This window comes from Ruditapes philippinarum, unplaced genomic scaffold (assembly GCF_026571515.1).
Source record: "Ruditapes philippinarum isolate M1 unplaced genomic scaffold, ASM2657151v2 ctg1856_1_1_1_1, whole genome shotgun sequence".
NCBI lineage: Eukaryota > Metazoa > Mollusca > Bivalvia > Venerida > Veneridae > Ruditapes > Ruditapes philippinarum.
This window is the reverse complement of record NW_026865998.1, coordinates 112,127-138,585: the sequence shown is the minus strand read 5'-3', so window position 1 is coordinate 138,585 and position 26,459 is coordinate 112,127. Positions and strand designations below refer to the sequence as shown.

Sequence of the window (26,459 nt, the reverse complement as noted above, 5' to 3'; positions counted from 1 at the left end):
TATTATAACTTACATCCTTTTGTATAGCTTTCCATGTTACAAATCTATGTACTCTGTACTTTGATGCATTAACATATATATTCTGGTGTGTTGTATTCATCTCTACACATTAATTTTCAAATTCATTACTTTATCGTTTATCAATAAAAATGAAATCTATAATCAAAACAATTCAAATGTACTGTAATATTTTCATTATTCAATAATTGTTACATATAGTCTTCATATACGAGGGTTGTTCGGGAAGTTCTGAGAATTGTTTTATAGCACACGTTGTAGTCGGGTTAGCGTAAATATAAATATATACGCATTTATTTCAATATACCGTAATAATTCTATTTAGCGCCTGGGCTTTTATTAGAATCATAGACTATTCGAAAGTTGGGGATGGGCGTTAATTGGAGACGCATCTTCATAAGACAGACTAATTTTCTAAGCAAGGCTTTATAAATCCACTCGCCTCATAACTATAAGAAGAAATCGAATCCGAAGATAGAGAGGATGTTGATTAATAATTGCAGACAACGCTAAAGTCGATTTCGGTATCGTAACATACCGCCTAAAGTCTGTTCTTTTCCGCACTTTTATACCGTGCATCTAGAGTCCGGTATCCGAGCACGGGAATAAAAAATAAGCCTCACGTATTTTTACTGCAAAAATATTATGATTTTTTCCAAACGAAATATTCATGTTAGGTTACCAATTAACTCTGTAATCTGGGATGTTCTATACAATTCAAAAAGTCAGTGAAATATTTCGTGTCCGATCATTATGAATTTTTTATCCGCAAATATAATTGTGCACAATTTTCATACCTTTTTCCCCGCAAAAACATTATTGATTATAACAGATAATGAGAATAAATCACTGAGATTTTTAATGTCACAAAAAATAAAACACATGTATACATGTAAGCATAATCAAATGTATTTTTTAATGATCAGGATTTCGATCTCAATAAGTAAATCTAGCGATCTGCATTCAGTCCTTTTGAAAACGGACGCCGTTACTCATCTATTTCGGCACAGAATTCCTTGAATAATTTTGTAAGAGTCTGGCATAATCACTCCGGTACATAATGTCCAACAACAGAATTTAATTTTTTTACAATACATGTATAAGCTTAAATGTCAATGCTCTTCATCTGTCATGTTTGAATCACTCCCATCACTGTCGTACCGGACGTTGTCATAAACGGCTTCTGCACTCGCTACATCATTTTGGTCAAAACCTAGAAAGTGATGCAAAGGAATCAATACACATCTACTTGTGAAATGAAGACAGTATTCTTTTTTTTTATTTTAGTCTGGACACCGGGAAAGGAGCAGAATTTCCATGTTGTAAAAATGTTTAACATTGAGCATGAAAGATTTATGGCAAGCCTTATAACAATTTTATGCATAACTCTCAAGGGTCTTAGCTTACCAAAATTGTAACAGACAGCACATACTTATTATACGTTCAACAGCCTAATTTATTTACTCTTTGAGCGCTAAGAAAATTTTCGTCTGCTAAAAATGTCGTCTGCTAAATGAAAAGTTTTAACCTATATTCGCAGCATGCCGAAAAGAAATGTGTCTGAATATCATACAACTTGGAACCTGACCAGACGCCGAGTTACTCGGTGTCCAGTCTGGTTCCAAACTGTTTACAAAGGCCTTTCAAATTTGCCGCCAACGTGCATAGAGTAAAGAATGTTTCACAAACCTGGAAACTCAAGTTCTGCGTCGCTGTCGCTGTCACTACTGTCAGAGTTCCACAGAGAATCGTCCTCGGTGCCATCTAATGCATTTGAAATGCCTACTTTCTTAAAGCTCTTGACAATAAGAGCTTCTGACAATCTGTCCCAGGATTCTTTGACCCACTGAAGAAGAACTTTGTTAGTTGGCTTCCTCATTTTGCCTCCGGCTGTAAAGGTGTGATCTCCATTTACCATCCAGTTGTCCCACTTGTCTTGAATAAAGGCCTTAAAAGGTTTATTCCAGCTAACATCTGCAGGTTGTAAGATGCCCGTGCAACCACCAGGGATCACGACCATGTCGGAGTTGGCGCCAAAATCACTACGGCGGGATACCATTGACTTTACGTCATCAGTTCTATGTGCCCGAAAAGCGTCCCAAACTAGCATCTTTCGTGTGTCCTCCCGTCGCCAAACCTGAAGCACCCACCATTTTATAATATTTTCATTTACCCAACCATTATCGGACATTCTAACGAGCACACCCGGTGGTACGTCGGAAGCAGGGGGGTCTCTTTTTCCTTTAAGAATGACCACTGGCGGTAATTTCCTGCCGTCAGCCATAGCAGCGAGCATAACCGTCACTTTCTCTTTTTCGTGCCCTGTTGTGCGTATGATGACGGATTTCTCACCCTTATGGTGAAGAGTGGAATTTCCAGGCATGTCAAAGTACACCGCTGTTTCGTCCATGTTTCCAATGCATTCCATTGGATAGCTCCGCAATTTTCTCATTCGAATAACGAATTTGTGAAATGAGACTATCTTGTCTTCAACATGTTCTGGCATTCGTTGAGCTACGGTCGTCTTTTCACGCATTGAAACGGAATGGCGCTTCATCCACTTTTGTAGCCATCCACGGCTGCCCTTAAATGTTAGATCCCCACTCACAATGAACCGCCGCTGCGCTTCCAGGATCAGCTGTTTGCCGGTTATTCGTATGCCACTCGATCTTCGTTCACTAAACCATTCAAAAATATCCCTGTCTAACTGTTCATTTTTCACTTTTCGTCCAGCGCCCGGGAGACGTTTCACAGACATTAAGCTTTCTCCGAATCGTCCAGCATCGAACTGTTTAATCCATTCTCTTATTCTTTTTCGATCAATGGCGAATTTTCTACTTGTTTCCGAAATAGTGTGGTCTTTTGCATATTTAGCGACATTTATTTTAAATTTCACAGTATATGACTCGTGTTTCCCCATGATGTTAAAAAAAGTAAGAATAGTTCTAACCGATTTTACTGACACAAGCATATATGTTCTTTAAGGGATTGGTGCGGGATTTTGATATAAAAAGACAATCTACTATTGTTCAAAATAATTTTAATCAGAACTAATCTCCCATGTTGGGCCCCAATACATTGAACCACGCGGGTTGACCTTGCTGACGTAATGAAATAGGCGCGTGAGTTTTGGCATCTCGGAATGGTTATTTTTATACATGTATATATCTTATACACAAAACACATTGAATTATGGCAACACCTATGCTTGTGTCTATAAAATCTGTTATTAAGGGATATCACGTTTACAAATATACATGCCCAATCGGAACTATACTTCAGTGTAATTTGGAACCAGAAAATGAACATAGTGATAGCGCAATTATCGTAAAAAATAATGGATCTGTTGTTGGACATATACCGGAGGGATTATGCCAGCCTCTTACAAAATTATTCAAAGATGGACTTATTATAAAGATCAGTGTACAATTTGAATGAAAAGCAGTACGAAAAAAGAACCTCGGCCGAAAAGTAATCTTTGCTGAATCGAAAAATGCAGTTGTACGCAATTCAATGTCACCTATCGACGTCATGTTGTTTACTCAGTGGCTCTGGGCAACAACTTTAAAACAATGTTGATCCGTTGAGAATTTAAATAACGTTATGATATTTTCATGAAATGACGTCATGACCAGCGTTTTGACGCGCATTTTTACGTTATCAAAATTACGAAATATTACTAGTGTAGCGCGTTATACCTTTCTTTAGAGTCGGACTGCTCCGGTGCGGCGTTATAGTGTTGCTATGGTTACTGCTATTTCCGGCTATTGTTGCCTGATTCTATTCAATTTTTAGGAATAGTTCTGTGATATGCTAATCTTAGTATGTGCAAAATATTACGTCTTAGAAACAAAAAATATAGGAGATATGACAAAATTCTCAGAACTTCCCAAACAACCCTCGTTCAACCTTTCCAAGAAATTCATTTATATTGGACAGCAAGTTAACAAGGTTTTTTCTTTTTTTCCATAATCAGGCTGTGTTACCAACTTCTTAACTTTAGATGAACCATTCACAATATTGAGATAAAACATTTTTTCTATTTTTTGGCTACTGTGACCTATTTCTGATTTTCAACCAAGGTGATTCATGTTCAAACTCGAGCAAAACCTTTCACACACATTCTTACGATGTTGTGTGACAATTGGGGCAAAAGTGTGACCAGTAAAGTGTTAACAAACTATATGACCAGTAGAGTGTTAACAACTAAATGTCTTCGCCGGATACACATGGTTGATAAACATTTAACATGACATAACTGATAAAATTTAATGTAAATGGTTCGGCCATGGGTATCCGACGGTGTGGACAGACCACAGTTGACATAAGATGAATGACCGACATTCAACAATTCTAAAAGCTCACCCTGGGCCAGCCTATATGTTTCACCACGGAAATATATAGTAAGATAATAAAAATGAATACTGCGTAATGATTTAGATGATGTGTAGCCATTATATCAGCAATAAATTATTGCTTTTCTATATATGTTCTTTACTCTTTTGAAACTACGCAAGTTCATATAGCATATAAATATAAAACGACTGCAGGGCCCTCAATCCAATTTGGGGGAAGCGGGTCGCTACCCTCAGCAGGGGGAATTTTGGTGTATCGGGGGAATTTTCCTCTTTTTCTTTTATGGTCAAATATCAAATAAACATATTTTAAATATCAGCTGTTTTTTATTTACATGCATATTATTTTTAAAAAAAAATCCCAAATAGGTAACACTAAACTGTTCAGAAGTGATTGATAAGATTTGAAGACAAGTTTTTAACACCTTAAACCATCAGATCTTTATGCTGCTTATCTTTCTTTATGATTCACACCCCCCCCCCCCCCAAAAAAAAAAAAAAAAAAAAAAATAAAAAAAATAAGCATTTAGAAACACATTCAGACAAATGTCTCCATTTCCAGTAATATGAACAATACATGGACATAAAGTAAATTCTATTCATAAACTACATTTCTAGTGTTCTAACACCCCTTTTATAAGACAAAGCTTCCTTTTCTTGACTTTGGAAAACATTCGTAAAAATCGGCATCGCGAAAATATGTGACAAATGAAAATTTGTTTGTTTTCTGTTTACACATCCACAATTCTAGTTGTTTCTGATGTAAATTATATAAAATTAAATTGATTGTTTATTATAAGATCATTTTTCCTCAGTTATTTAATAAAATATCATGAAAACAAAACTTACAAGTTTGTAATTTACGGCAAAATTTACCGTGGTTGATGTAACATTTGAAGACAAAAAAAAAAATGATTTCATGAATAAACAAATTGAAATCAAATTGTTGATGGGAATTGTGATTTTTTCTGCATATTTCTGTTGAAATTTTAGCATTTTTACAGGATGAAAGGCCAATATGTGACGGTAGATTTTGGGGGAAAAAACAAACGGAAACGTGCAGACATGTACTGTACGATATTCCATTTACAAAATAAACGTCAAATAGATGGATTTTTATTTAAAAAACAACATTAGTTTTCATTTTTTCTCTTTAATACTTTATATGTTTTGAGGGGGAATTTTTACCTCTGTTAGGGGGAAAAAAACATACTATTTTAGTGGGGGACTGCGGCCGAATATCGGCCGCAGATTTGGTTGATCGAGGGCCCTGGACTGCTAGATTATTTTTTTACTATAAACAAATAAAAAGTAAAAGTTAATTATTTAAACGATTGAAAAGTCTAATTTGATGGGTATTTTTATTCATATACCTTTCTTATCGCGCACAAATGTGGTTTTCGGCTTTCCCATGTTTTTAATGCTGACAGTTACATAGCCGAAAAAACACAAGTTTTTCATACTGTATTTATTACAAAAAATAACTGACATTTTACAAAGGTAATAAAATTTATGTACTAGTTATTCATTTAAACCGTTGAAAAATGTATTAAGCAGCACTTTATTAAATATATCTATTTTATCGCAAGTAAAAATGTGTGTTTTTTGGGGGTTTTTATTGGCTTTTCTACGTTTTTGACGCTAGGCAGTAACATTGCCGAAAAACACTTTCATACAAAAATTTCTGATATTTTACATTGCTAACAAATATAATGTTATAATCATTCATTTAGACGGTTGAAAAATTTATTTAATAGTTCTTACTTTAAATATGTCCATTTCATCGCCCGTTAAATGTGTGTGTTTTTCTTGGCTTTTTCCATGTTTTTGACACTAGACCATTACGTAGCCTAAAAACACTTTCATACTGTATTTATAAAAATAATATCACTGACATTTTCCATTGGTAACAAAAGAATGTAATAGTTATTCATTTAAAAGGTTGAAAAAAAAATTTAATTGCGCTCTTGTTTTAACTACGATTATTTTATCGCCCGTAAAAATGTGTATTTCGGCTTTTCCATGTTTTTGACGCTATCTAGACTGTTACGTTGCCGAAAAACACTTTCATATCACATTAAATACAGAATAGAATCATTCTCTAATTTACAATGGTTGCAAAAGGAAAGTAAATTTTTATCATTTAAAGGATAGAAAAACGTAGATAAAAATATTTTTGTTGGAATTATACCAATTGTATTGAAGTAAAAAGTGTTTTTCGGCTTATCCATGTTTTTTAAGCTTACCCATTGAGTTTCCAAAAACATTTTTATAGTGTGTTCTTTTCCATATAATGCTGACAATTGATAAATTTATTGATCGGAAGTTTGAAAAACAGTTTCTCTAGTGATTAAAATGGAAATTAGCATTTTTTATTGCCTCAGGCATGTGTTTATCGGCTTTTCTATGTGCGACGCAGGCTCAGTGAACACTTTCATCAGGGGTATATATGGATACAGAAAATAAGCTATTTTCGCGAAAATAAGATCACGGCTACGAAAATAAGATTTATTTTTAAAATAGTGCATTTATTCATTTAAATAATTATGTTAATTACATATTAATGCATTCTTTAAATGATTTTACTGCAAATTGAAATTTCAGAACCCAAAAAATATTTAAAAAAGTGAAGTTTGAGCCGAAAATACCATTGTACGCAAATAGCTCATATCTCCATGATAAGCGAAAATAAGATCAGGTCTACGAAAATAAGATTTATTTTTATATAATGTATTAAAAACGTATTTTTGTTGTTATTAAATAATTTGTATGAATGAAATAATAAAGAATAAACTGTTTTGTAATGAAATGTAAGACGTTTGTCAGGCAAATATGGTTAATATCCAGGGCCAAAAAAACCTTCTTTGTAGAGGCCGAATATAGGCTGCTTCCCCAACCAAACTAGCCTCATTTTTACCCCAGTTTGGTCCTCTAAATTCCCCAGTCTTTTGAAATTCCCCATAGAATTTAGAACAAAATTATATAATAGTGTTGAATTTAAAGGTCTTTTACTGCCTTATTAGTATTTCCCAGTGCTTTTTGCTTTTCTATTTTCAAGAGCTGGTTAAAAGTTTGTGTTAAATTTGAGACCCCTTTTCCCATAGTATGCCAAGATCACGCATATTTTCCCCAAGAAAAAGGCTTCCCCAAAAATGGTGTTTTGGCCCTGATATCCCAAATCAGGTATTTATATTAATGTTAATATACATACCTGCCCAAATATAGTAATAACCAAGATGGTGTTTACGAAAATAAGATTTACATGGTTCATAACTTATATTAAAATAGTATTAACTTTATTTTTTAATGATTGTGCAAATAAGATTGAAGATTTAATTAAAACCATTTTAATATAAGTTATGAACCATGGTAACAACTAACAAATCTTATTTTCGTAGTCGCCATCGGAAAACAAAACACACGCAAATCCAAGGTGCACAGCTTCACAGTGATGTTGACTAACATTCCTGTAAAGTTGGATGATTCTAACTCAAGCACTCAAGGTACACATAACACAACAGTTTTTACTAAGTCAAGGGCAATTATTCTAAAAATACTGAATAAATCCACAATCAAACACCAAGGTGCACAATTACATAATTATGCCAACCAGCATTTTTGTAAAGTTTCAAGACTCGAGGTCAAATTCTTCTTGAGATAAACACGACACAAGTTGAAAATTGCAAATCTTTACTTATTCAAGGGCAATAACTCTAGATGCACTTACAAATCCATAAACAAAACCCTGGTTCACAAGTACACATGCTGACCAACATACCTATAAAGTTTCATGACTTTAAGATAAATACTTTTTGAGCTACATGCAAAACAAATTGAAAATTGAAAATTTTCACTTAGTCAAGGGCAATAACTCTGCCAAAACAGAATGAATCAACAATCAAAACACCCAGGTGCACAACTTTCCATGCTGATCAACATTCCTAAAGAGTTTCATGACTTTATGTCAAATATTTTTTGAGCTATGTGCGACACAAAATGAAAATTGTAAATTTTTACTAAGTCAAGAGCAATAACTCTACAAATACTGACAAAACAGAATAAATCCACAAGCATAACCCCAGTTACACAATTACACATCCTGGGCAAGATTCCTGTAAAGTTTCATGACTTGAAATACTTTTTGAGCTACATGTGACACAAGTTGTAAATTGCAAGTTTTTACTAAGTCAAGGGCAATAACTCAACAAATACTGAATAAATCCACACAAAAATATGCAGGTGCACAACTACACATGCTGAGAAACATTCCTATTTATTAATACACACCAATAAATATACAGTCTACTCCACTTATAAAGAGATCGGTTTTAACAAGATACCGCTTACAACGTACATTCTACTGTGTCCCGGCCTTTTTCCTTCTATTTTCCTTTCACTTTTTATCGTTTATAACGAGATCGGTTTTAGCGAGATATTGGTTACAACGTACATAATTTCGCCGTCCCATGCGTATTTTTCAGAATTTTAACGAGGTCACTTCTTCTGCACTTCGTCTGCATCAGTTTGTCACCTTGGGAAAACAATGATGATCAATAATAATGGTCAATTAAGGAAGAAATTATTGACGCGGGACGAGATAATGGGTCGAGCAATTAGCGATCAAATGTGTCAGCCTTGTTTTGTCAGAGCTCCGTGCTAAATTGTCCTTAAGGTGACGAGATGTCATAACAAAACAATTTCATTGAGTGATTTGCACAAGCGGCTAATTTCTTGCGGTGTTATTCGGTGTTTGTGAGAAATGCACTGCGTGACTTTTGAACACGAATTTTAAAATGTTCATATTAATGAAAAAACACACGCGGTTAGACGTAGGTGTGTGTTTTCATGTTTTGTTTAAATTCTATGATAGCTAGATATATTAATATACATGTATATTTAAATAAAACAAAACGTCTGATTGCAAAGAGTTACCTCCCATTATATACTCTTCAAAAAGGATGCACGCGAAAGCGAAAGTAGAAATAAATGATGCTCGACGGTGTCAGATTTCTCAATTTGTTCTGTCCCGGTTATAACGAGATACGGTTATAACGAGGAATCATCCGAAGTCCCGACGATCTCGTTGTATCCGGAGTGCACTGTATATAATTATGGTCATTTAATGCACAAATCAGTGAAAACTCATTAATTAAACCTTCAAGGTCAAGGTCATAAAAGAGCCAAGGTCAATTTGAGTTTGATAATCATAAAGGTCTTGTCCTAAAGAATGTTCTGTTATAATATGAAGTAAATCCATTCAATAATAGCAAAGTTACAGCCAGTTACAGCCAAAAAAATGAAAATTTTAATAATTTGACTTTCAAAGTCTGTTTGTTTTGTTTGTTTCAATTTACGCCTTTTCCCAACAGTATTTTAGTCATAAAGGCAACCTTCAAAGTCAAGGTCATTTATGAGAGAAGGTCAAGGTCTGTCTGGTTATTTTAAAGGGCTACTAAAGGGTTGGTGTGGCCAAGTATGAAGACAATACACCAAGAAATAAAAAAGTTATGATCCAGGTACAAGTTTGCGGACGGCAAAGGCAACGCAGCCAGGACTAGAATAATACCTCTACTTTTTTTCAAAATAAAAGTAGAGCTTAAAATGCTACGACAAATGGACGGAAAGACACCAGGGGTATAACATAATTAAAGCAAACATTTTAGGGCATATAATTAATGTACTCAATATAAGTGATCATCCTATGAAGTTTGACCGTTGTAAAACTGTTAACAATATAAAGGTCATTTGATATTGACCTTTGACCTTGTGACCCCAATATAGATATGGATCTTTTATTCAATATAGGCAATCATCCTATGAAGTTTGGACTCTGTAAGCCAAATGGAACTTGTGTTATGCTCCAGAAAGCACAATTTTCAATGTTAAAGTCATTGTGACGCTGACCTTTGATCTTATGACCCTAAAATCAATAGGGATCATGTATTGGACATGGCTGTTCATTCCATAAAATTTTACAGCTGTAGGTTGATTAATACTTAAGTTATTATGCAAAAACCGTTTTCAGTTTTAAGATAATAGAGACCTTGACTTTTGTCCCTGCAACTCCAAAATCTGTAGGGGTCTTCTATCCAATATGGACAATCATCCTATGGAGTTTGAATATTAAGGGCCAAATGGAACTTAAGTTATGCTCTGGAAACTGTTTTCAGTTTTAAGGTAATAGTGACCTTGACCTCTGACCTTGTGACCCCCCAAAATCAAAAGGGGTCTTCTACCCAATATGGACAATCATCCTATGAAGTTTGAATATTGTGGGGTAAATGGAACTTTAGTTATACTCTATACTCTAAACTAAATTGCTAACAGACGGATGGACGCCAGGAGGTATAACATAATATGCCCAAAATTGTTTTGGGCATATAAAAATGTTTAACCATTCACTCAGTTAAGGACAGAAAATAGTACAAACAAGAGGGCCATGATGGCCCTGAGGTCGCTCACCTGTATATAGGCCCCCGGAGCGGGGCCAGTTAAAACCCTAGGGCTTTTATTTGAACAAACTTGGAAGACACCCATTCGAAGATGTTTCATGATGTTTAGTTTTTACTACACACATATAATGTAAAACAATGACCAAACCCCCCCCCCCTGCCAGGGCCAATTTTAACCCAATGGCTTTTATTTGACCAAACTTGGTAGACAACCATAAGAATATGTTTCATGCTAAATATCTAAGCTCTAGTTCATTGGGTTTTTTAAAAGTAGATTTTTATGTTTTTACTATACAAATATAGTTAAAAACATTGACACCCCAGGGGCAGGGCCAGTTTTGACCCTAGGGCTTTTATTTGAACAATCTTTGTAGACACTTACTAGAAGATATTTCATGCTTAATATCAAAACTCTAGCTATTTAGATTTTTTCAAAGAAGATTTTTGAAGTTTTTGCTATACACATATAAGGAAAATCAATGAACCCAGGGGCGGGGCCAATTTTGACCCCAGGGAATTTATTTGAACAAACTTGGTAGACACCCATTAAAACATGTGTCATGCTAAATATCTTAGCTCTAGCTCTTTGAGTTCTTTAACAGAAGATTTTTTAAGTTTTTACTATATGCATATAGGGAAAATCAATAACCCCCTGGGGCTGGGCCAATTTTGACCCCAGGGCTTTTATTTGAACAAACTTGGTAGACACTCATTAGAAGATGTTTCATGCTAAATATCTTAGCTCTAGCTCTTTGGGTTCTTTAAAAGAAGATTTTATAAGTTTTTACTATATGTAAATAGGGAAAATCAATGACCCCCTTGGGCGGGGCCAATTTTGACCCCAAGGCTTTTATTTGAACAAACTTGGTAGACACTCACTAGAAGATGCTTCATGCCAAATATCTAAGCTCTAGCTCTCAGGGTTTTTTAAAAGAAGATATTTAAAGTTTTTTCTTTTGGTTGCCATGGCAACCAGAGTTCTGCAAGGAATTAAATTCTTTGAACAATTTTTAAAGGTGACCACCAAAGGAACATTCCTGTGAAGTTTGGATGAAATTGGCTTAGTGGTTTATGAGGAGATGTCATTTAAAGTAAAAGTTTACGTACGTACGGACGGACGACGGACAAAAAGTGATCACAAAAGCTCACCCTGTCACTTTGTGACAGGTGAGCTAAAAATGTAAACACATATAATAACATGTAATAACATACAACTTGACAGAGTCATAACGTTTTGTAATTGTTGGCAAGTCATTATATAATTTTCTACCTTTTACCTTAAACTAACTCGGAAATGTTTATGAACTTCGTTAGACTATGCTTTTTTTTGCCCTACGCACATTGCGCATGTGCGGGAAAATACTCAGGTACTTCGGGTCGATTTTTCATAGCTACGGACCACGTCGTAAAAAGGTCTATATACCCCACCCAAACTTCGTTTTTGGGGGTATAAATATTTTTTGATAGTCAGGGGTATCAAGCTGGGGGCAGGATCTAACACCCAAGCATCTGTGGTTTATCATATTAGAACACCCCTTTCTACAAAAATTTCTTTATGTTCACATGAGTGGCTCTATACACAGGTTTAATTGTAAAATTAAATCTTGTAAAATGTTATAAAAAAAAAAAAAAACCAAAAAAAACACCAAAAAAAACAACAGGGATCTCAGGAAGGTCAGAATTTCACATGGCAGACTGTTTGGCCAAAATTTTCATGAGTCATATCAGTTTTTTCTTGTGTTATTTTTCTACATGAATCATTTTCATGTTTCAAAAATTACTGTTTGGGAAGTCATTTTGAGCAGATTTTCAAGTTTAAATTGATAATATTGTGAGGTTAGGTAATTTTTAAATTACGTAAGCTTCTTCCTTAGTCAACAATATGATAAAGATAATTAAGTATTACTAGCACCATGGATAATTACCATAATTATTGTTCCATTTTCACTTACATTTATTGAGGTCAATATCACATGTGTACATGTATAATTTTAGAAATCATAACATGGGAGGTGATATTTACATAAATACTGAATGTCATGCCATAATACTTCACAAATAGTTAATAAAATACCTGTTTCAACGAAGCACACCTATAATTGTATTCATCTTCACTTCTTTGTTATGAAATACGAGTTTATGTTACAAAATTTCTCAATTTCTTGTGCATGGCGGCCATTTTGTCATACTTTCGGTTTAGTTCTATTTATAATCTCAACTCGAGGTCAGATTGATACAAATGTTTTCTGAGGCAAAGTTGTTGAATGGACTAATTGATATGCATTATTTATTGATTTGAATTGTATGTTTGTTCTAAGAATGAAATATTATGACATATTTATTTTATATTGTAACCTCGAACCACCTACATTGTAATTTGCGTACCATAATATTTTGGTACTCATTTGCATACGCAACGTTTGTATCCCAAAACATCACTTTGCCTCTGTCCTTACTGTAGAATAGATGTACAAAATTTTGTCTCATCTAAATCTTTCATAGGTTTCAATAAAAGTTTCATTCATTGAAAAAAATTCATCTTGAAATGTATCCTAAAATATATGATTTTTCCAGCAAACCGAAAGGATGTAAAAATAATATCCGTACTGTAAATTAAACTTTTATCTAAATCAGCTAATTTTTGTGAAAAAAATACAACATTTTTTATTCACTTTCATTTCTTTGTGAAATATCTTACACAATAAAATGTGCAAGTCATTGTCAAGAACCGAAATATTTTACAATTGTATTTCGGAAATGACATAGTCTCCTTTCTGATGGTGTTACGAAATTAATGGAAGAATCCATTATTGAAAGGGGAAATCAACTTCAATGTAGCTCTCAAATTTCTGCTATTCTGATTGACTCTGTTTTGAATTAACATTCACATTCAACAACCTTTTCATCTTTCTAATACTTAAACAGAAAAATCTTCATAACAATGTCTGTTGAGACAAAAAATACAAGATACACTATCTCAATTTAACCCTACAAAGAAAGTCTATATAACCTTGCAATAAAAAAAACCTTTAACCCCCAAACAGAGACCAATTTTCAACTCTAGACCATAATTTGAATATACTTTGTAGAAACCAACAAGCTAATGCCTAGTGAGAAATATCTAAGCTCTAGCCCTTTCCATTTTGAAGTAGAAGAACTTTTAAGTTTTTTCTTTTAGTTGCCATAGCAACCAGGGTTTAGCATGGAATGGCATTCTTTGAACAAGCTTGATAGAGCTTCATACAAAGAGTATTCCTGCCAAGTTTCATTAATATTGGCCGAGTGGTATTTTAGAAGATGTCATTTGAATAAAATGTGGCCGGACGCAAATGATTGGCCATCCTAAAAGCTCACCTGCACTATGTGCAAGGTGAGCTAAAAATGGAAGTCATAGTTGTGTAACTTGCCCAATCATGTACATAATGTGTTGATAAGTGTGTGAAGTATGAAGTCATTGGTATAGGTAGTACTTAAGAACAAGAGGGCCAAGATGGCCCAAGATTGCTCATCTGACCCATGGAACTCATCCGAACAATTACCAAGACAAGCATTCTGACCAAGTTTCATGACAGGTGAGTCAAAAATATGACCACTAGATTGTTAACAAAGATTATCCATATTTGAGCAGTGTGAGCTAGTTTTTAACCCCATGTGACCCATATTCGAACTTGACCTAGAAATCATCAAGACAAACTTTCAGACCAATTTCAAAAATACTTGGATCAAAACAGTAGCCACTAGAGTGTTAACAAGATTTTTCTATTTTTAGCTCCTGTGACCTAGTTTTTCATCCGAAATGACTCATGTTCGAACTCATCCAAGCTATTACCTAGATAAGTATCCTGACCAAGTTTGATGATAATTGAGGCAAAAATGTGACCGCTAGAGTGTTAACAAGATTTTTCTATTTTTAGCTCCTGTGACCTAGTTTTTCATCCGAGATGACCCATGTTCGAATTCATCCGAGCAATTACCTAGACAAGCATCCTTACCAAGTTTGATGATAATTGATTCAAAAATGTGACCACTAGAGTGTTAACAAGGTTTTTCTATTTTTAGACGACGGACATTCAATGATCCTTAAAGCTCACCCTGAGCTAGCTCACTCTGAGCTAGCTCGGGTGAGCTAAAAATCCAACTTGTCGTTTTAGGTTAACCTTGTACGGACGGACGGACGGCCGTACTGACAGATAGATGATGGAGAAGTGATCCCTATATGTTGCCACTACTGCCAAGAGGTGTGTACAATCTCCAGTCTGCCATCTATCCATATATCGGGTTTCATAAAAATATTTATAGTAGTTTTTGCGTTATCATCGTTATCATGGGATCTTGTTTTGTGGATGGATGGACAGAGAGATGGACAAACAGAGGGTAAACCTTAAGTCACCTTCGATTTAACCAGTAAGAGAATTAAGCATAGGAGTATTCTTTCTATGCACTCTACCTGTAGAAAATCCATACAGAATTCTTGCTAATATGTACATCTCTCTGAAGTTACACCTATAATTGACCAATTTGATCAGTTCCAGACTGTCATTGCTAAGCAAAAGTCTAGACAAAATTTCAGGACAAGCAGATGGAGGGACAAAGCAACATCTTTAATGAGGAGCGTCAAAATAAAATGTTCACTTACCTATATTGCAAAAGATCGCAAAGCACATAATGAACAGACTTAATGTTTCCATAAGAAGTTGATCAACATCCCATTTGGCAGTTTCTTTCAATCTCTTACTTCTGCTGGTCTTACTTCTGCTGATATCATTTTCTTTAATCATAACATTAAACAATTACAATGAGATATTGATTCTTAACAAGTCGATGTATGAATTATAATTTACAATTCTCTCCCTTAAATTTAGTTGATGTAATTTTACTCATATTTATGACAATATTTATGAAAGATGGACAGAAACAACAAGGAACAAGATTGCAATTGTGAAACAAGATTGCATTTGTGAAAAATGCTATGCCACAGCATTAATACAACACTAAATAGTAGTGTACGAACATGTTCGAACTCATCCAAGCAATTACCTAGACAAGCATCCTGACTAAGTTTGATGATGATTGAGTCAAAAATGTGACCTTTAGAGAGTTAACAAGGTTTTTCCATATTTGGGCGGTGTGACCTAGTTTTTCATCCGATATGACCCATGTTCAAACTTGAACTAGAAATCATCAAAACAAACTTTCAGACTAATTTCCAGGATATTTGGATCAAAACAGTAGCCACTAGAGTGTTAACAAAGTTTTTCTATATTAAGCTCCTGTGACCTAGTTTTTCATCCGCGATGACCCATGTTCGAACTCATCCGAGCTATTACCTAGACAAGCATCCTGACCGCAGTTTGATGACAATTGAGTCAAAAATGTGACCACTTGAGTGTTAATAAGGTTCTTCTATTTTTAGCTCCTGTAACCTAGTTTTTCAATTCCTAGATGACCCATGTTCGAACTCATCCGAGCAACAAGAAATGTCGAACGACACATATGCCCCCCATTTCTAGCCCTTGACTTACTTTTTTGGTAATTTTGTTAGAGAAACTTGCCATAAAGGGGTACATTGAAGTATTCAATTATGGAAAAAAGAAAAATAATGAAGACTTTGCGATAAACAGTTTTAAAGATAACGAGACATTTAAGGCCCCCGTGACCTTAACCTTTGACCTAGTGATCACAAAATCAAGAGGGGTCATCTACTAGTTATGACCAATCAATATGTGAAATATGAAGACTTTGTGATGAATACTTTTCAAGATACAGTACGCTCACCGCGGCTTTTGCTTTTTCCGCGATACCACCGCGGACGATTTTTTTCTACCGCGGACAAACGCGGTGGAGGTCCGCGATAAAAACAATCATTTCCCCCGCGATCCACGGTGTCTAGTTGTTTCCACCGCGGACCAAAAACCGACGATCGCATTCATATTATCGTTAAAATCAGTCATCCGTGTTTTGCGGGGTAACGCGGGGGTCAGAATAAGTAAATCTAAGAAAAGAAAAAATAAACAAACAAAAAAACTTACATAAGTCTATGACCGAGGACATGCTTTTATTCTAACATGAAGAATAAGAAATTTATACGCAGTCCTTGCATTTTTAAAATAATTTTAATTGTTTATTTTCTCATCGCCAGAAGCCACGGTACACTATCCGTAAATACTACTTTTTAATACCGATACCGGTATACGGCCCGGGTTACTGAGGATGCCTTTTCTTTGATATAAAAGATATTTCTTTGGTTATGATACAGTTCTTACTTTAACAGTACATTTCTTACTACATCCCCATGTTTATTTCATGTCTTGCAACAAAAATAATAATGAAATAAATACATGTTTTATAATAAAATGTCTTGCCGGTAAATCTTCGCTACGCAGAATGTCTGTTGTTTTTTTTTCCTGTCGGTAGTCATAAATATTCATGCAATGTCTTCAATGAAAAAGTGGAAACATGTTCATAAAATACTTTCAACACAAATTTTGCAACTGATTATATAAAGTTACAAAAGGTTTCTTGTCGGTATGAACGTTACAGTACATGCGTTGCATCAGATTTTTTTCTTGTCGGTCACCATATTTTTGATTTTCTATATATGAAAACAAAAGGAAAAAAACAAACACTTAGATTAATTTAATAAATATACCTTGCATGTATTTAATATCATAAATATCATTTGTACGAGTACATGTTTATTAACAAAACATGGGTTCTTGTTGGTCATTGACGGTTCTTGTCGGTAAATAGGGCCGGAAACATATTTGTATAATAAAATATGTTTACACCTGTAACTGATTGAACTATCGGATTTACTGGCAAAAGACAGGGTGAAATAATTTTTTTGGTAGCAAAACGGGCCCAAACAGCTTGTCACTTCAAAACTTTTGTCTATTCACACAAAAATAAATGCATTATTACGTTAACTTAAATAATCAGGGGTCACGGAAAAAGATATAGGTTGCAATAACTTTTGACTAGCTGTACGGGCCCGGACAGCCTAGCTGTTGCAACGTACAAAACATTCTGAAATGGAAAATAAAGGCAAATAAATTAATTTATTGGTCTCTAATATAAATTCTTAACTGTACTATTACATGTTTTTCATAAGTTTACAAGTTCCATAAAATACTTGTAAAATTCCATCGTTTTCACGACGAATACCACCGCGGTCCACGGAGATTGACCACTGCGTTCCCCCGCAATTAACCACAGTGTTCCGCGGGGGAAACGCTTACGGCTGTAGATTTATGTCCGCGGTGGTGAAAATTTTCTGTCCGCGGGGTCAAGCGGACAATATTCGAGCAAATTTTCGTCCGCGATGAGTCATATCCGCGGGGACACGCGGGTTTTGCAAAACCCGCGCTGAGCGTACTGTAATAAGTAGAAACCATTCTGACATTTCAGGCACCTGTGATCTTGACCTATGACCTAGTGACCCCAAAATCAGTACGGGTCATCTAATGTACTAGTTGTGACCAATCACTATGTAAATGGCGACTTTGTGATTAATACTTTTCAAGATAATCAGCAGAAAAAGTTTGTCATTATGGCCCCTGTGACCTTGACCTTTGACCTAGTGACCCCAAAATCAATAGGGGTCATCTACTAGTTATGACCAATCAATATGTGAAATATGAAGACTTTGTGATGAATACTTTTCAAGATAATCAGTGGAAACCATTCTGACATTTAAGGCCCCTGTGACCTTGACCTTTGACCTAGTGACCCCAAAATCAATAGGGGTCATCTACTAGTTATGACCAATCAATATGTGAAATATGAAGACTTTGTGATGAATACTTTTCAAGATAATCAGTGGAAACCATTCTGACATTTAAGGCCCCTGTGACCTTGACCTTTGACCTAGTGACCCCAAAATCAATAGGGGTCATCTACTAGTTATGACCAATCACTATGTGAAATATGAAGACTTTGTGATAAATACTTTTCAAGATAATCAGCAGAAACCATTCTGACATTTAAGGCCCCTGTGACCTTGACCTTTGACCTAGTGACCCCAAAATCTATAAGAGTCATCTACTAGTTGTAATTAATCACTATGTGAAGTATGACGACTTTGTGATCAATACTTTTCAATTTAATCAGCAGAAACCATTTTGACATTTAAGGCCCCTGTGACCTTGACCTTTGACCTAGTGACCCCAAAATCAATAGGGGTCATCTACTAGTTATGACCAATCACTATGTGAAATATGAAGACTGTGTGATCAATTCTTTTCAAGATAATCAACGGAAAGCATTTTGACATTTAAGGCCCCTGTGACCTTGATCTTTGACCTTGTGACCCCAAAATCAATAGGGGTCATCTACTGGTTATGACCAATCACTATGTGAAATACGAAGACTTTGTGATAAATAGTTTTCAAGATAATCAGCGAGAACCATGTGGTCTACCGACGGACAGACCGCCGGACAGACCGACAGACAGACCGACATTAGCAAAACAATTCTTTGAAGGGGGGCATAATTACCTAGACAAGCATCCTGACCAAGTTTGATGATAATTGAGTCAAAAATGTGACCACTAGAATGTTAACAAGGTTTTTCTATTTTTAGCTCCTGTGACCTAGTTTTTCATCCAAGATGACCCATGTTCCAACTCATCCGTGCTATTACTTAGACAAGCATCCTGACAATGTTTGATGATGATTGAGGCAAAAATGTGACCGCTAGAGTATTAACAAGGTTTTTCTATTTTTAGCTCCGGTGACCTAGTTTTTTAACCGAAATGACCCATGTTCGAACTCATCCGAGCTATTACCTAGATAAGCATCCTGACAATGTTTGATGATGATTGAGGTAAAAATGTGACTGCTAGAGTGTTCATGAACAAGTGTGGATGGACAACAGACGACAGACGACGGACATTCAACAATCCTTAGAAAGCTAACCCTGAGCTAGCTCAAAACAAGAACTATCACTAAATGTGATCAATACTCCCGCAAGACTGCTTTGGAAATTGAAAAGTTACTAGTAACAGAATACCTTGTAAAAGATTGAAATAGAGTTATGGTTGTGGGCAATTAAAGATAGTTGTGGTTCTTGTATGTTGCATTTCCTTTCAATGTGGTTGACCATTGATGAAGTTTTATTGAATTACTCTGTAATAAATCCAGAAAGAGTTATGCTTCTTGATCACTGCACTTCCTCTCATTGCGCTTGACCTTTGTATGAAGCACTGAATTCTAAACATTAGTTTTTATGTTATGCACCAGACAATGAAAAGGAACAAAGGGCAATAACTGTAATTAGTCCAAATAGAGTTATGGTTCTTGTGCACTGCACTTTATCTCACTGCCCTTGACCATTGTATGAAGTTTCATTGAATTCCAACCATTAATTTTCAAGTTATGCACTGGACAATAAAAAGTAACAAAGGGCAAAAACTCTTAAATGAGTCAAGAGAGTTATAATTTCTGTGCATTGCGCTTCCTCTCAATATACTTGACCATTGTATGAAATTGTAATGAATTCCAACTAGTAGTTTTCAAGTTATGCTCTGGACAAGAAACAAGAGGGCCATGATGGCCCTGAGGTCGCTCACCTGTATATAGCCCCCCACACCCATAAGAAGATGTTTCATGCTAAACATCTAAGCTCTAGCTCATTGGGCTTTTTAAAAGAAGATTTTTTAAAGTTTTTACTATACACATATAGTTAAAAACAATGACACCCCTGGGGCGGGGCCAGTTTTGACCCCAGGGCTTTTATTTGAACAAACTTTGTAGACACTTACTAGAAGATGTTTCATGTTTAATATCTAAACTCTAGCTATTTGGGTTTTTTCAAAGAAGATTTTAAGTTTTTGCTATACACATATAAGGAAAATCAATGACCCCGGGGCGGGGCCAATTTTGACCCCCAAGGCTTTTATAAAAAACAAACTTTGTAGACACTCACTAGAAGATGTTTCATGCTTAAAATCTAAACTCTAGCTATTTGGGGTTTTTTCAAAGAAGATTTTTTAAGTTTTTGCTATACACATATAAGGAAAATCAATGACCCCCGGGGCGGGGCCAATTTTGACCCAGGGCTTTTATTTGAACAAACTTGGTAGACACCTATTAGAACATGTTTGATGCTAAATATCTTAGCTCTAGCTCTTTGAGTTCTTTAAAAGAAGATTTTTTAAGTTTTTACTATATGCATATAGGGAAAATCAATGACCCCCTGGGGCGGGGCCAATTTTAACCCCAGGGCTTTTATTTGAACAAACTTGGTAGACACCCATAAGAAGATGCTTCATGCTAAACATCTTAGCTCTAGCTCATTGGGCTTTTTAAAAGAAGATTTTTTAAAGTTTTTTACTATACACATATAGTTAAAAACAATGACACCCCTGGGGCGGGGCCAGTTTTGACCCCAGGGCTTTTATTTGAACAAACTTTGTAGACACTTACTAGAAGATGTTTCATGCTTTATATCTAAACTCTACCTATTTGGGTTTTTTCAAAGAAGATTTTAAGTTTTTGCTTTACACATATAAGGAAAATCAATGACCCCCAGGGCGGGGCCAATTTTGACCCAAGGGCTTTTATTTGAACAAACTTGGTAGACACTCACTAGAAGATGTTTCATGCTTAATATCTAAACTCTAGCTATTTGGGTTTTTTCAAAGAAGATTTTTTAAGTTTTTACTATACACATATAAGGAAAATCAATGACCCCCGGGGCGGGAACAATTTTGACCCCAGGGCTTTTATTTGAACAAACTTGGTAGAAACCTATTAGAACATGTTTGATGCTAAATATCTTAGCTCTAGCTCTTTGAGTTCTTTAAAAGAAGATTTTTTAAGTTTTTACTATATGCATATAGGGAAAATCAATGACCCCCTGGGGCGGGGCCAATTTTGACCCCAGGGCTTTTATTTGAACAAACTTGGTAGACACCCATAAGAAGATGTTTCATGCTGAACATCTAAGCTCTAGTTCATTGGGCTTTTTAAAAGAAGATTTTTTTAAGTTTTTACTATACACATGTAGTTAAAAACAATGACACCCCTGGGGCGGGGCCAGTTTTGACCCCAGGGCTTTTATTTGAAAAAACTTTGTAGACACTTACTAGAAGATGTTTCATGCTTAATATCTAAACTCTAGCTATTTGGTTTTTTTCAAAGAAGATTTTAAGTTTTTGCTATACACATATAAGGAAAATCAATGACCCCCGGGGCGGGGCCAATTTTGACCCCAGGGCTTTTATTTGAACAAACTTTGTAGACACTCACTAGAAGATGTTTCATGCTAAATATCTTAGCTCTAGCTCTTTGAGTTCTTTAAAAGAAGGTTTTTTAAGTTTTTACTATATGCATATAGGGAAAATCAATGACCCCCTGGGGCGGGGCCAATTTTGACCCCAGGGCTTTTATTTGAACAAACTTGGTAGACACTTACTAGAAGATGTTTCATGCCAAATATCTAAGCTCTAGCTCTTAGGGTTTCTTAAAAGAAGATATTTAAAGTTTTTTCTTTCGGTTGCCATGGCAACCAGAGTTCTGCATGGAATTAAATTCTTTGAACAATTTTTAAAGGTGACCACCAAAGCAACATTCCTGTGAAGTTTGGATGAAATTGGCCTAGTGGTTTATGAGGAGATGTCATTTAAAGTAAAAGTTTACGGACGAACGGACGGACGCCGGACGGACGCCGGACGAAAAGCGATTACAAAAGCTCACCCTGTCACTTTGTGACAGGTGAGCTAAAAAGCAATGAAAAAATAACAAAGGGCAATAACTCAATAATTACTCTGGACAGAGTTATGGTTCTTGTGCACTGCACTTCCTCTTATAGTGCTTGACCATTTTATGAAGTTGTTTTAAATTCTAACCGGTACTTTTCAAGTTATGCTCCGGACAAGGAAAAGTAACAAAGGGCAATAACTCTGTAATTAGTGAAGAGGACAAGGAAAAGAAACAAAGGGCAATAACTCTGTAATTAGTGAAGATAGAGTTATGGTTCTTGTGCATTGCACTTCCTCTCAATGTGATTGACCATTGTATGAAGTTGTATTGAATTCCAACCGATCGACCTCTGGGTGACTCCTATATACCCCCCCCCCCCCGCCCCCAAAAAACAACTTAGTTTCAGGGGTATAAAAACATTGAACTACATTCAACAAATAAACTGATCCGGACACAGAAGTACACTGATATGCGCATGCTTAGCTCATCTCATTTGATAACGTAGTTTTACGATTAAACGAAATAGAATTCTTTGTGATTGCATGGCAACCAGATTTCTGAATGGAATCAAATTCTTTGAACAACTTTGGAAGCCCTTCACTGAAGGAACAATCCTGCCAAGTTTGTTTGAAATCGGACTGACTGTTTTTTTAGAAGATTTTTTAAGTTGACTATAGAATCTATATCATACACACACACACAGACACATACACAGGTTAATCGCTATATGTATATTGCAAATTATTATCAAACAATATAAAATTTAATACATAAGTTTCCAGGTCTATATAAGATAGCACTAGACACCACTTTGTCAGCCTGTTATTATGAAGTTTAATGTTGATACATCATTTATGCCAAATGAAGAACGGAAAAAGGCAATAACAAGAAGAACTGTCGTTGCCACCAAGCAGGGCCTAGTAGATAAACAATGACCTTTGACTTGCATCAAAAAGCATAGCTACTATAAATAGAGTGTTACAAAAATAAAGAAACATTAACAAATACTTTCTCATATTCTCAGTCAGCCCATGAATGAATGAAAGATATCATCAATGTACTATGGGTTCATACAGACATCCAATACAAACACTTTTTAAGCAAGTTTTCCAACTTTTCAAGCACAATTTGTTGCACATAATTATATAATTTGTAACCAATGATAAAGTAACTTTAAAACAGTCATAAAACATCGGAAACTTTATTCTTGACTGCTAAATAACAACATAAATATATGATATTTCAATACATTTGTATATGTATTCATGTATAGTGCAACTAAAATATTCTAGTATGACCAGCAAATTTAATCATTTTTGTTAATCTATTTGTACCCAAACTAGTTCAAATCAACTGCAAGTTGTCTCACTACTGTAACCGTTGAGCAAACATTCAATTGCTTTTGGTATTAATTGGATTGTTATTGTTAACTGTTGATTTTTATAGACTGTGTCATTCAATCCTTTTCAAGCATATTTGCAGCAAATATGAGCACATTTTAAGCACTTTACAAGAGAGTTATCAAATTTAAGGACTTTTAAGAACTTTTTTTTCATTTTTAAGCTCTTCTTTCAAAAAGGGACTCAAATTTAAGCACTTTTTAAGACCGTACGAACTCTGATTCAAGTATAATCTTCACCTTTTGAACTCTTGACCTGACGTTTGCATGTGACAACTTTTCCTCATATGCCAAAGAAGTGTGCCTAGTTATTTTGAAATCCATTCTTTGATGACAGAATGATGACTGGATATAACCATCAATGTACTTTTATGAAACTATAAATGTGAGAAGTCCTAGCATGACTTTGATCTTTAAGCTACAAGTTTATGCCTCAGTCACAAGTAACAAACAGCTGCCTGGAAAAAAAATCACAGCATCTGCCGGCGTTCATCCAGAGCAGTGACTATCAGACAGCAGCAGCTGAAAATTTTGCTCATTGGGTGGGCACCGTAGAGTTTTAAGAACAACTTAAGAGCTAACGTATCCCGAAGATAATAAATTCGTTAAAAGAATCTCCCGGCAACCTTTTCATTCATGACTGTAGAAATTGTTAAACCAGGTTTTATTTGTGAGCTAGGCATTATCACAAATTGTTTTAAAGTACTATACATTTAAGATAAGTTATTACAAATCTGTCACTGAATGACAAAAGACATGAACTGGACATGACTATCATATCGTGACTTTTGACATTCAAGTATGAACTTGACATTTGGGCTGCTGAGCTAAATTGTGTTCATTACCATATCATCTTAATAAGCAGTATATTTAAGCATAATTATTTCAAAGTCCATCTATAAATGTCAAAGATATGCACAAAAGACGACAACCTATTCACATCATGATTGACATACAAGTCTTTTAACCATGCAAAGTTTGAGAAAATTCTAAGCACTAGTCCTTCTTTGCCTTTGTAAATCAAAGCTGTAAAGTGCTGTTAACCGCAAGCTCTAAAATCTTATGTAAATAACTACCGGTAATCAAATAGATAAATGGACGCTTAGCTTACAACATATCATAGGACAGATGGCAAGTATAATTCAAATGAAGGACAACTTGGTTCTAATCAACAAGCATCCTATTTACAGTTAACCGGGGACAGCCATTGTGTTAGAAATTCTAAGGCATATCAAAGGATAATAAAATTATTTCATTACATAAATTGGTTCTTTCTAAAAGGCGAAGTCTTCAAATTAATATCAAATTCAATCAAATGAATACAATAATTTGAAATAATAAAAGCCATTTTTAATTATTTTCAATCTGAACAAAAATGCATTACCAAGAAAGGTTTGGCAGGTAAATTGTCCCCAATGTATGAAAATATTGAGTACAAGAACATGAATGCAAATATTTTTCCTTTCAAAGGATAATGTTTTACAAGCTGTAGCATGTTAAAGCATTCTTCTATCTTATATAAATAATACATCATAGTTGAGTGTATCTAACTGTAGTTGGTGTTATTGACAAATATGATGTAATCATTCTAAGTAATTTCAAAATCCCTTCATTGATGAAAAAGTTATGGACCGGATGCCACAAATACCCTTGAATAGACAATGTTGACCTTTAATACCAAGTGTGACCTTGACCTTAAAAGTAGGGATCTGCGAGTTGCACACAACATGTCATCTTTTTATTGTGAACATTTGTGCTATTTTCAAATCCCTTAATGGATGAGAAAGTTATGAACTGATAACAAAATTTACCCTACATCAGACCATAACAAACTTTGACCTCAGTGTGACCTGACCTTGGAGTCAGGGTGCGGTTGTTGAGCATGAAGCATCGTCTCATTATAACAAACATTCGTACCAATTTAATTAAATAAAAAATTATAAATGACATAGTTATTCATTATACATGAAAGTGTGACGGATGAACTGAAGGACGAACAGAGCCGATTTCTACATCCCCCTTTTTCTTGGACAATAACTCCAAAGGTTGAAAGATTTTTGACCCCAGTGGCATATCTTTATATACCAAATATATAAGAAATCTGAAGTATTTGAAAACTAAAAACCCACAGGCTGAACCAATTTGACCAAAATGTTTCATAATCATACAAATTTTTGAGGACAACATGATGTTACATCAAAATATCTTATCTTGAGTCACTGTGATTTCTGAAGAGGATTTTTTTTCAAGATTTTACTTTTTGAAGTTTATTATTAGCTCCTATGACCTACTTGTGCATCAAACTGGAACCATAAAAAAAAGTTTTGAAGAGGGTAACAAAGGATCGTTCCTGTGATTTGGTCAAAATCCAACAAATAGTTTAGGAGGAGATGTTGTTTAAACTAGAAATGTGTCATCACGCCCATATGCCCCCGTATGCAGCCAAAATTTCAGATGTTATAATACTTTGTTCCAAATTTGTTTGCACAAATTATTTTTTTCATTTTAAGTTCAAAGCCCTTAACACTATTCA

At 35.0% G+C, this 26,459-nt stretch overlaps 1 protein-coding gene across 1 annotated transcript in view; it reads right to left on the bottom strand.

The window, feature by feature from the left end:
• LOC132730958 (uncharacterized) overlaps positions 1–26,459 on the bottom strand; it is a 142,028-nt gene that overhangs the window by 42,676 nt on the left and 72,893 nt on the right. Inside the window, exon 8 of the mRNA XM_060717041.1 lies at positions 15,462–15,593. Within this exon, the coding sequence (XP_060573024.1) occupies positions 15,462–15,593 (132 nt within the window). The remainder of the gene's footprint in view (positions 1–15,461; positions 15,594–26,459) is intronic.